This window comes from Doryrhamphus excisus, linkage group LG8 (assembly GCF_037039965.1).
Source record: "Doryrhamphus excisus strain RoL-2023G ecotype Guam linkage group LG8, RoL_Dexc_Guam_v1.1, whole genome shotgun sequence".
In the NCBI taxonomy this organism is placed as follows: Eukaryota; Metazoa; Chordata; class Actinopteri; order Syngnathiformes; family Syngnathidae; genus Doryrhamphus; species Doryrhamphus excisus.
In genome coordinates, this window is record NC_136364.1 from 3,088,694 (window position 1) to 3,100,898 (window position 12,205).

Genomic DNA, 12,205 nt, shown 5'->3' on the forward strand with positions numbered 1-12,205 from the left:
TACCGTTGACATTCAGTACATGGTGGACCCCTTTCCTGGACATAGTATGCAATTTGAGAGCCATTGGGGTCATTGGAAATGGAAAAGTGGTTCCGTATATGTAAACGTGTTATACTGTAGCAGCATGAAATGACACCCATGTTTATGGGCGCCACACACGGGACTCGACAAACAACTGCAATTGGCGAAACTCACCGCCAAACACTGGGAATTGTATGAGGCTCTCACGGTTTTGATTGGCCGACAGATGTGGAAGGAAATTGGGGGTTTCAAAGTGGTTTAGTAAAGGAAAAGCAGCTGGTGTTGATCAAGTACTCTTGCTAGTACCGGTTCTTGCTAGTTTGGAAGATAAACTTACATAAATGAATGTAAACTTACCTAATGGGTTTCCTCTGCTCCCATGCCACTGCTTTTTTCTTCATATATACATATTCTTTTTTAGAATTGTCAAATAGTTCCGGAAAATCTGCCACGGATAGTATTACTTTTTCCTCCATGTTTACCAGTGAGGGCATGCTGATTAGCATCCTGTCCTCTCATTGGTTGATCAATGAAACTCCCACTGATCTGTCGTCGTCTGGCCAACAGCAATGAAAAATTTTACGTTTGGTAAAGTTTCTATTTAAATTTTGGCCAGCTATGTTATCATCATATAGTGAGTCGCAGGGGCGTTGATTAGCAGTTTTCACTGCAGTGCACAGAAACAACCATGCACACTTTTACATGTCTTCACCAATCAAAACAAGACCAATTGAACTACAGGAGCTGAACGACAAATAAATCCCAACTACGTAGGACTTCTCATACAATAAGCATCCCTTCCACTGTTGTCTTCCAAAAGAAGCAGGAAGTGCTATCTCAATGAACTTTGCAGCTCACAAGGAATTACGCTACAGCATGTTGCTATGTCAGGGCACGTCAGGGTCGCTACCACTCGGCACAGCGGCATGCAAGCTTAGCAGTCAAAATGAATCAGCTGTGGTTCACAATGCCACTGCAGAGGTTTGAGGAAAGCTGCATCATGAGCAGGGGACGGGGGTTGTGGCTGCATTAAACATCAGCATCCGTCTTTTTTTGTTTGTTTTACTTTTTACTTTTTTTACTTTCCACATAATTATATAAAAAATTGCACTGCTTGGTTTTGTTTTGGTATTTACAATGCACCACGTCTTCCCCTCCTGTGAAATGCCCCTTCCAGTGTGCAAGCTAACCACGGAGATAAAAGTAAGTCTATCCATCCATCCATTTTCTATACCGCTTATCCTCACTAGGATTGCGGGCGTGCTGGAGCCTATCCCAGCTGTCTTCGGGCGAGAGGTGGGATACACCCTGGACTGATGGCCAGCCAATCACAGGGCACATATAGACAGACAACCATTCACACTCACATTCATACCTATGGACAATTTGGAGTCACTAATTAACCTAGCATGTTTTTCGAATGTGCGAGGAAACCAGAGAATCTTATTTATGGTAGTAACTTTTATTATATTTTAAAACTATTGATTACTGTTCTTTTATTTGATTATTTTGGCTTTTGAGGTAAACTCTATTTTTGATATGGTTTTGATGCCATGTCTTATAAAGTACACATACATCGTAATAGTTGTTTGTGTTTATTTATTTATTTATTTATGTATTTATTTATTTATTTTTGTATTTATTTATTTTTTATTCATTCAATCATTCATTCATTAATTTTAACCAGAATGATAATTATATTATTTTTTATACATATGGGGAAGGAGATTTTTAGTCAATGTTGGAACATAAAACTAAAACCTGTCATAATTTCCGGTCATTATTTGTAATTTTGCTCTGAAAGCGTACAACTGTGTGTTTTTTTGTTTTTTTTTTTTGCCCTTTGGCGGTGGTTTCACTTTCACGTGTTCTGAAGGCAACAAAATGGCTCCCATTAAGCATACGCTTAGCAGGAATAAATTGCTTTTCTCTGCTTTTTCAATCAAGTCTGCCAATACAAAAGCCTCAAAGGCACGTTGGCGTCAATATTAATACACTCTATATGACCCAGTCAGTCACAGTGGGGGGGATGATCTAATCGACGGCAGCTTTCTTACCTGATGGTTACAAAACATGAATCCACCATTGTCTTCCATATAATCTCATATATTGGACACAGGGACAGTCACACAACACACACATACAATCTCTCAATCCAAATTAAAGACAACCATGCCCCCCCATCCCATTCCGCCTCCAGATTTAATGGCAGTCTGCATGGATGTTAGCACAATCAAGTAGAGCGAAAGAGAAGTTTATTGAGATTCGCATGGATTTACGAGGTGATAATAGCCTCACATGTGACTCGTCTCAGCCCAGCTGGACCGTTGTGCAAAACCGCAAGACGTCTCACACTCAACTAGTTAAAAAAAAAAAAAAAAAATGGAAGATGGAGGTGTATTACTGAACGGCATAACCATTACAAGGGGTGTAACTCTACGCCATAGTCATGGTTAAATGCCTACCTTTGTTTTAGGGTCGTTGTTTGCTTTTTTTGGGTAAGGCAAAAAAATGCAAAGCTTTTGTGTCAACTGTTTTAACAAGAAGCAAAAATAATATATAATAGTTTACAAGGTTTCTTAATGCACTTAATACGTACCGTGTGCCTGTACTGTACAGAAAAATCCAATTACGAGTGCATGTACCCTTCCATTCCTAATAGTTACAGTACATACCGTATAAAGCCAACTCATTTAGAACACTGTAATTGTGCTTAAAGGAACTTTACAATGCCAGCGTTTGGGTTTATTTCACTGACCTCAGCATTTGACCGAGACTGAAGCAGAAAAATGTCTTTTGTGTCAACATAATCATAAAATAATGAGCCGTGTGTTCTAACAGCACGTACAGGGAATGACACCTTCATTTTTTGCTGTCCAGGAAACCTGGCGAGGCTGCTCGATGTTATTTTTGCCAAGGATTGAAGCTGTCATATTTGGGGAATGTTCACCTGACAGATGGTTGAAGACGGCTGCGGTCGGGGAGTGTTACATGCACCCTGCTTGCTGAAATGTTAAAACAGAAACAGATGAAAGCTGACGGCTGAACAAATGGCAAATTCTTCAAACCACTCGATACAGTTCACTAATTATTTCAGTATCCAGTATAACGATTTTTATGCGTTCGCCAGGTGAATAACTAATATCATTTTTTGCAATGTTAACATAACATGGGAAGCTTTACTATGTAATCATGTTTAGACGACAATTGATGTGTTTATTTAGGGTTATTTAAGTGCCTTTACTACCCAAGGATAAGTGCTATTGTGCACTTTATCCTGTTTTTATAAATAGCTACGGTATACACTACACTGCTAACATTGCACTCACATTTTAACAGCAACATCATGCTTGGTTAGCTTACTTGTTGAAATGATCATACTTAAAGCTCCTACGTCTATAGCTGAAGGACAGGGTTTTTTTTCTTTTTTTTTTAGCTGTATACATAGGGCTATGCTCTAGAGACAGACATTACGGTTATAACATCATTTCTAAGTTAATGTTGCATAATTAAGGCTGCTTGTTTCTTCCCTACAGCCTGTGGGCGCTCTCAATCCAAAGCGCGCCGCCTTCTTCACCGAGCGCTATGAGTCATGGGACGACAATCGGACGCCACCTTGCCATTACCAGTGTCACTGCTCCACCGCTGCCTCCACTCTGCATTGGCTCATCAGGATGGTGAGGAACACCCCCCAATCCCCTCCACTTTTGCTTTGCCAAAATGTATCCGGCGTCCTCTGACAGCTTTTCATTTTGCAGCCTGCATTAGTGCGTCGTCACTTGTCAGGCCTGATGATGCTGTTACTTTGAGCTCCGTCAGCTCGTATAGCGGGGCCCCCCCGACGTCTCCATCGGGTTTCAGGCGTGGGCTGGACCAATGGCGCTCCCCAAAACACATTTCACAGGCCAGTAAACCGGCATATGTGAACTAAATAAAGAGTGGCTGGGTAATGATTTACAGAGGGGGTGTGGGGGCGCCGTGACAGGTTTATGTGTTTCAGACTGCAGACATGTCCATCAAGGTTACTCAGCGCTGTCCTCATTTACTCCAGACGAGGAGGAGGAAGTTGTGGAGGAGGAGGAGGCACAAGTTGTTTGTGAAAGTCCAAGATCTCCCTTCTTCCTTTCCCCATCATTAGTAGAAAGGGGCTGCTGATGAACTGAGGGAGTTCCCTTGACAGCACTTAGATTGGCCTCTGTGGATTTGCTCCCACAATGCTTTGCTTCCTGCAGCCACCAATGGCCGCCATCATGTCAGACTGGAAAAAAAAGACCTCATTTGAGCCAATTATCATTAAAACTCAAAGTACTCCTGAAAGAACGCTCATTAATTTTCCCCTCGAGCTCGTTTGCAAACTATATGTCGGTCTCGTAAGAGCACTAAAATGCACACTTTCCCTTTTTCTTGAGTATAAATGATTTTTATTGTGTATAATTATCTATATATTTGCGTGTTTCCTCAGGAGCCGTTCACCACCTTGTTTCTAAGCGGCAATAATAACAAATTTGACCACCCAGACCGCATTTTTTCATCCATTGCACACTCATGGAGGAATTGTCAGCGGGACACCTCGGATGTGAAGGTGAGTTATTATGGATAGCATCATTTTGTTCTTTGACCCGTGCAATCTAATGAGATCCAATAGAGTGGGATGAATACACATTCATCATTCAGCATTTTTTCCCAAAAATAGGCAGTTTTTTTCACAGAAAGCACATCTCATTCATCATAAGTTAATTGTGATAAGTTACAATACAGGTCAAATGTAGCGCATGTTGTGAATGTATTACTGGGACAGAGCCTACAGTTTTTACATGTTAGTGTTTTTGTGCTTCACTTTTTCATCATGAGATTTTGTTCCCTGGATCTTGAAGGCAGCATAGTTGTGTGCTCCATAGTTGTTTGGTGACAAGCATTTTTCTACTCATACCTAATATTTGAATATTTGATACAAAACTCTGGTGAGACCAGCCATGTTGTTTGGCCTAGAGACAGGCCACTGAGGAAGGTAGCAGAGATGAGGATGCTGAGGTTCTCATAGGGAGTGACCAGGATGGATAGCATCAGGAAGGAGTACATCAGTGGGACATTACACGTTGGAGGCCTTAGAGATAAAGTCAGAGGCCAGACTGAGATGGTTGGGACATGTCCAGAGGAGAGATAGTGAATATATATATATAAACATTTCAAGAGCAATTATACAGAAACTGAAAGTTATTTGAACAAAGTGTCTGTAAAAGTTTTTAGTACTTTGTAATATATGTTAGGGTCTCATTCAACTCGAATCTGAAATATCGAAATATACAAAATATACTTGTCATCGTCACTGGGTTTGCCTCCTGCCGTTGCATGTCTGTCCTCCATGGTCGCCTGTCAGCTGTTGGGTGGATCTCAAAAGGTGTACCTTGTCAATTTGTTGCCACAGGCATGAACATTGGTCAGAATGATTGATGGAAAAAAAACTGATTATAAGAGTTAGCCTAGGCCGGATCCCTCTGTTTCTCTGTTTCTTCTTAGTCCACCTGCGGCACCTCCACTGCGGTTGAAACGCAGTTGTAGGGGTCAAATACAAATATATTCATGCTCAGCTTTGATTGGCATGCTCAGATTCCATGGAAGTGTTTGTTTTCATATGATATTGACAATTGCCAGGAGTCCATTCAATCGATAGGGAATACAAGTGACCTTAAAAGCTTTCTAGGCTGGTCCGTATGTGTTTACATATCATGGCCATGACGTTTGATGATTTGTGAAAAACAGGAATCTTTCTATGACTCATCTCCACAAAGTCGGTCAGATGTTGACCAATCCTCTTGTGCATCATCAAGGTCCTTCCCTGAATCGATTCACATGCTGACTTCAGTGGATCACAGTGCCACACTGTGTAGACAGAATGTGCCTCAGATTTAAGGATTTAAAATGGAACACGTCATAACTCCACTCCAGATGCAATAGATCGACTTCAAATTGGCTATGGTGGTTAGAGCCCAACCTGATGGACACACACTGACTTTAGTGCCCCCCCCACTGACAGACATTATTTTATAACTCCACTTCTTGTGCTCCAGTTGCTTTTCTTTCCGATATTTTGTCTCTGTCAAAGGGAGGCAACCCTGCTAGCTATCACCATAATAATAGACATATTGTTAAATTATACCTTGCGGCAGTGACAATCAAACTGAGCATTATTAGCTTAGTAATGATACAATACTTGCAAGCTGCTCACATCGAACTGTGCATGTGTACCTAATATTGTGACTAGTGAGTGAATACCAGAATGCAACCTCTCAGCAGCCCATCTTCAACCAGCACACTAACACACTCTATTAATTATAAATGCCTGCACTCACAAAGACGCCTTAAAAAAATACCCCCACTCCCTAAAAATCCACATCTTATCAGTTTTAGAGACAAATAAAATACTATCTCACAGGTAAGGTGATGTTTGCATTTGAGCATTTGAGTTGGAACAAAGAGACAAAGCCCTCCTCTGCAAAAAAAAAAAAAGGAAAGGAAAGGAAAGAAAAGCGCTGAACCCTGCTGATTTGCCTCCATTTTGCCGGCTACATAGCACGCAGCAGGAATATGCGCTGACCTCAAAGTGTCATATATTTCTAGCACACTCTGCATCAGGAAGGGTTGCCGCGGGCAATTAATAAAGCATTAATGACAAAAGCAATATAAAATGTAGTCTTTTATGTAAGGACAGGATCTCTGCCAGGCACAAAACTGCCAGTCGCACAGTCACACAGCACCCTGTTAACAAATAGCACCCACTTTCCACTACTTGTACTACGAGTATGTCTGCATGACTTTGTTTTTACAAGATGGCCACTGAACAATTGGACGTGAGCTACTGCATTGTTAACAATGTAACTGCTGGACTATTTATTAATCTACTCACCTTTTTATTAATAGGTTATTTTGCATGAATAACATTGTTCTCATTATATACACTTGCACACCTCTCACTAATTAACAGTATATTGTATGTATTTGTGTGGTTGGAGAACTAGAATGCCTAATCCATATTGAGTACTGTTTCTGTATATTTTGGGTACCTCATCTACTTCCAGAGGGGCAACATGTAAGAAACACTTCTCCGTATGATACAGTGCTTCATAGAGCATATGAATCATTATTGGGGTCACATTGAAATGAAAAATACGTCTCCGTGTGAGATGCAATATTAATGAGTGAATGTTGGTATTATATAATACTGCTATTGTCTTTATTTTTATAGTATAATTAATTTTTTGCATATTATTATGACTTATTATTTATTATTGTTTGTGTGTTATTGCTACATGATTAACTAAATACAGCACCATTAATACTAATTAGACTTCACTGATTACACTACTTTGTCTTTTTAAACTACATTACAATGAAAATCCAAAACACTGTCAAAATAATCATAATACAGCTCTTTACTTTTTTCTTCAATAGGCATGCATTTTTTCTAAAATCATATATATATATCAGTCAAAATGATTAAAATAACATTTGTTACCTATAGGTATGTAGGTCAGTGCTGCATTGTCAAACCATCCGTATCCGATCTGGATCAGTAGCAGTGTAAACATGCAATATGTTTTGTTCAGATCATTCTATTATGCGTTGGTGTTCATTTAGAGTCTTAGTAGCTGTAAGGAATTAAACAGACACACAAACAGCATGTGCCACCGCCTGATAGCGATCAGGTCTGAGCGGACAGCCAGGGGTCGGAGGTCATCCATGGACCAGTACACCGAGTGGGCCACCAGGCTGCCTGATTAAAAGGCAGCTTGTTTTTAGTGAGGTCTCTCCTTCATTAACCTCAGCCTCCTCCTGCAGTAATGACGACAAGAGCGAGCGATGTTGAGTCCCTCATGAGGTGACCTAAAAAAAAAAAAGCAACTCAGATGGAAACAATACCGCCTTGGCCCTGGACCACCCCGTCATTATCGTGCATCCCTGCCTCTCGTTTATTTCTGCAACACACATACACAGGTAGTCACCATAATGTGTGCAGGAATCCAGCGGTGACAGATTCAGACGAACGTGTCATTAAGGTGACGCGGTGCAAAGCAATGCAGGTTGCTGTGATTGACTTGTTAGCCCATTAGCATGCTGTTGCACAATTAATGGTTGCCTGTGGAGAGCACCTTGAGAACGGGAGCTGGCACCTTTAACGGCTCGCCACTGAGTTATAGGAGGAAGTTAACAAAGTGAAAAAGAAAGAAGCAAGAAGGCAGCTAACGTTTGAATGTAATGGGACCCATAGCAGACCTGTTTCGATCTCCAAAAGGTCATTTATGACATGACTGTGAATGGCATGTGGCACCACCTATAGGTTGTGGTCAAAATGTTTTGGAAGACATTTAATACAGATCATCAGAGTTTGAGGATTATTAGACAAACAACTTATGGACAATTGGTTGCCATTAGTGTTCCTGCAAAGGGGTTTTGCTTGATGGCGGTCATGTTTTTCAACCAATCTTGCTCAAATTGTACACACATGTGCTTGTCAGTCCCCTAAAGAGGTGTACCTTTTTCAATGGTGATTGGGTTAAAAACCCTAAAGTTAATTTCAAGTCAATACCACCATTTAGCTGCACAGGCAAAATAACAGCACAGGCAAAGTGTATGTTTTGATGAATGTTCATTCTTTTTTTATGTATTGGTTCAGGAAGAAAATTCTAATTAATTCATTGATCAGTCAGGTTGACTTTTGATTCTTTATTTTGCACAATTACGCCATTTGGGAAAGACCATTTTTTTGTTCCCCCTTCACAAAGTCCGTAGAGGCTTGTTTGGATGAGTTTGATGTTGAAGAGGCCTGCAAACACTTTTGTTCTATCTCCTCCACTATAATTCCCACACAACCACTTCAAATTTCACCACATTCCTCCCATTATAATTGCATGGAGGTGTCCCGATACTTTTGCCCATACCGTCAGCTTGTGTTTTCTAATGAGGGCACACTGAAGAGAAGATCAGCATTCCTCGTGTGCAGACGCCTCATTGTGTCTCACTCATCCTGACATGGTTGTGTGGGGGCACACAGACACACACCTTTTTCTTAAAGGGACGGTAGTTTATTTTATATGTTCATTGTTTCATATTACACCACTGCAAACAACAAGCACGGTAACTGATATTTAATCCCAGTGTGCTTGTGACTGTGACTTATCTCCACAGTGTGTAATAAGTGCAAAAACACCTCTGGCTTGCTCATGTCCTGCTGTGTGCTTTGTTTGTGTTACCTTTGCACCTTAAATTCTCACTTCCTCTCGGTGGGATTCCTTTTTTCTTAACCATCACATGTGCTATACTATTTTTCTTTCTTTGTAACTGAACTGCGGGATGATTGTGTACCCAATTCAATGCATTCTCAGAATAGTAAAAAAATAGTGCGTAGTCACTCCACAAACATGGTAGGCATGCATTGCTGTTTTGGAATAGGAATGTACGTATATTTGTATGGAATCCTCCTAACTTCTACCATAAAGCATGTCTGCTCTTCTGGACCCTCAGGAGCTAATTCCAGAGTTGTTCTACCTGCCAGAGATGTTGGGCAACACAAATGGATACCATCTTGGGATGCGTGAGGACCGCATCATGGTGGGTGACGTGGACTTGCCGGCCTGGGCCAAGACTCCTGAGGACTTTGTGAGGATCAACAGAATGGTGAGATTCACAATGTTGTAGGCCAGACTTTGGGGAAAAAAAATCTTGAAATGGATGAGCCAAGTTGATACTTTACATTTTGTAAACCCATGTAGATATAAGTTATATATACGTATTTAGAGAAAAACAGCCTCAGCTATGTGATGTATAAAAAAACATATTATCATTATTCCGTTTTTCTCCTGAACTCATTCAATCCCAGCCATTTTTCAAAAGGTACCTCCTCCACCAATTTTTAGTGATATTTCAAGGCACATAGAATATTGTGTTCCATAAACATGGAGCATACCAAAAGAAAGATCAGACTGTCGTCTTTTATCAGAAAGAAAATTTGTTTTTCTCGTTCTCTAGTAATCAGCAGTAGAACATCGGTAGGTTTGAGCAAAAATGTCAGTTTTCATAAAGTAAGGGAGAGAAACTGCTTTTTGTGAAAAGATGCATCACTATCACTTTGTCACAAATTCTAAACCCAATGTTAAACCCAAATATCTAATCAACCATGCTGCAACATGAACAACATTGTTTTACATCAAAATAGCAATTTATTTAGAAATATGTCAACATGAACTATTTACAATTTCCACATTTGTAACTGAATTGTGTGTGTGAACGCATTTCCCTTCGTAACCTTGTGCACGCCACACGGCTCGATGCTTTTTAACTTCCTGCTTGTTGTGGAGCACTTATTACATGGGAAGGGTGCTTGGCGCACTCTTATAAAATTTACTCCTGCCATCTTGTGGCTTTTCTTACGGCTTAAAACTGCACTAGACATGAGCTCTTCTATTGTGCAGTCGCATCATCACCACTTTTGCAGAACCCGCTGTCTTCACTGAACATTCCTTTATCACTCACACAGCTAATTTCCCATTTTTCTTCATTTTTTTAAAATTGTATTACTATCACGATAACTTGCAGGTAATTCTTTGAATATTGACAAAATTCCCTCATCTTAAACATCACACAAACCTTTTCTAAATCAACTGTAAATGTTAGCAACTCTCCTTGCATGTCTTCTTTTTGGCTTTTTTTTTTTTTTAACAGCAGAGCTAGAAGAACACGGTGAGAACACACTTGACCTTTTCAGCCTGAGTGACACAGCTGGGCTGCTCTTATGGAGGTGACCTTTCTCTGCAGCCCTGCTCGGTCGGCCCAGCTCGGTCTTGGCTTGCAGTCCAGTATGGAGAGGGATGGATGATTGTGGGTTAGAGTTAGATGATGCATTGGGATGGATGGTGGTGCATCTCTGAAAACAAGAAGTCTACAACAAGTGAAGATGGTCTGCACGTGCAATCACCATCTTCTTCCTTTTGTTCTATTCAGCAGCCAGCCTCTTTTATATTTAATTTATGTCTACAATCATCTCCTGTTCACCCCTCTCTCCCTATCCTTCTCTCTCTCTTCCCTTTCTCCCTGGCTTCCCATCTTTGCATGTGCCACTTCCAATTGTGGTGACATGCCCTGTGGCAAAGCGGGCCTGTGTATGCTCCAGCAGCCTTTCTTGCTAATGGTTGTTATTCCCCAGCAGCATGCATGGCAGTCATATTGTGCAGCAGTACACTTCTACTTCTGCATTTATCAGCCTGCCGTGTTGTCTGCAATCAAGATGTAACGGAGGAATACACCCTCTCAGGTCATTTATCAGTGCTGGTCTCACAGATAGTATTACACTAAATTGGATCTCAGTTAGCACTGTACCCATTTGTTCGACTCGTTTTTTTTTTAAGTGGACAGAGAAATGTGATAGGTGAGAGCAGATTACAGCACAGTACGTTACACTGGGCAGATATTGCTTCTATTTTTTTTGATTATTGTATTTATTGTGTACAGCTATCTAAACTTCATCTCAATTTACAGCCATACTGTAAGATTAATCTTGTCTGCACAACCCAGGGAATTGTACTATTATATAAATGCTTCTTTCATTCGTTTTTTTCATTACTTTATAAATGTATTATGTATTTTTATTGTGCTTTTGCAATGATAGTGTTCAAGTATTAATTTACCAACATGTTTAGTATTGTGGTTGCACCCAAATAATTATCTTAATTATGAAGTATTTTACATTATTATTATAATAACTTAATGTTAATGATCATTAATACATACTGAATTAATCCATTTGGTAATCACCCATCTAAATAATTACTAATGTATATATTTTATGTGTTTTAGGCATTCATTTAATAGTATATTTATTGTGGTTGGACCTAATTGGAAAAAAATAATAAATGATGTCCTTAAATTATGGAAAAAATGAAGGACAATTATTTGAATATTAATAATAATTCATTAACAACACAATAAGGTATTGTTTTCATGCAATATTTAAGATTGAAGTTTAAATGACATGACATGTCTTGAATTATCATTTGAAAAATACATGGTTTTAATAGTTTTATTTTACTAGTTCACAGCACTGATTATCTATGAAAGCGTGCACTTTGATGTTGATCCAAATTAGGATTATCTGGCCTAGGGGAGGTCTGCTATGTAGTCCTGTGGATGTTTT

The 12,205-nt window shown here is 39.9% G+C and overlaps 1 protein-coding gene across 6 annotated transcripts in view; it reads left to right on the forward strand.

Moving 5' to 3' along the window:
- Positions 1-12,205, forward strand: part of LOC131134774 (neurobeachin-like) — a 189,633-nt gene that overhangs the window by 159,044 nt on the left and 18,384 nt on the right. For 5 of the 6 annotated variants that reach the window (XM_078792628.1, XM_058080378.2, XM_058080376.2 and 2 more), the window contains 3 exons: positions 3,558-3,698; positions 4,484-4,603; positions 9,541-9,693. In XM_078792628.1, coding sequence (XP_078648754.1) covers positions 3,558-3,698; positions 4,484-4,603; positions 9,541-9,693 — 414 coding nt within the window. Of the gene's footprint in view, positions 1-3,557; positions 3,699-4,483; positions 4,604-9,540; positions 9,694-10,737; positions 10,756-10,830; positions 11,327-12,205 lie in introns of all 6 variants that reach the window. The other variant, XR_013627937.1, reaches the window with a different exon arrangement.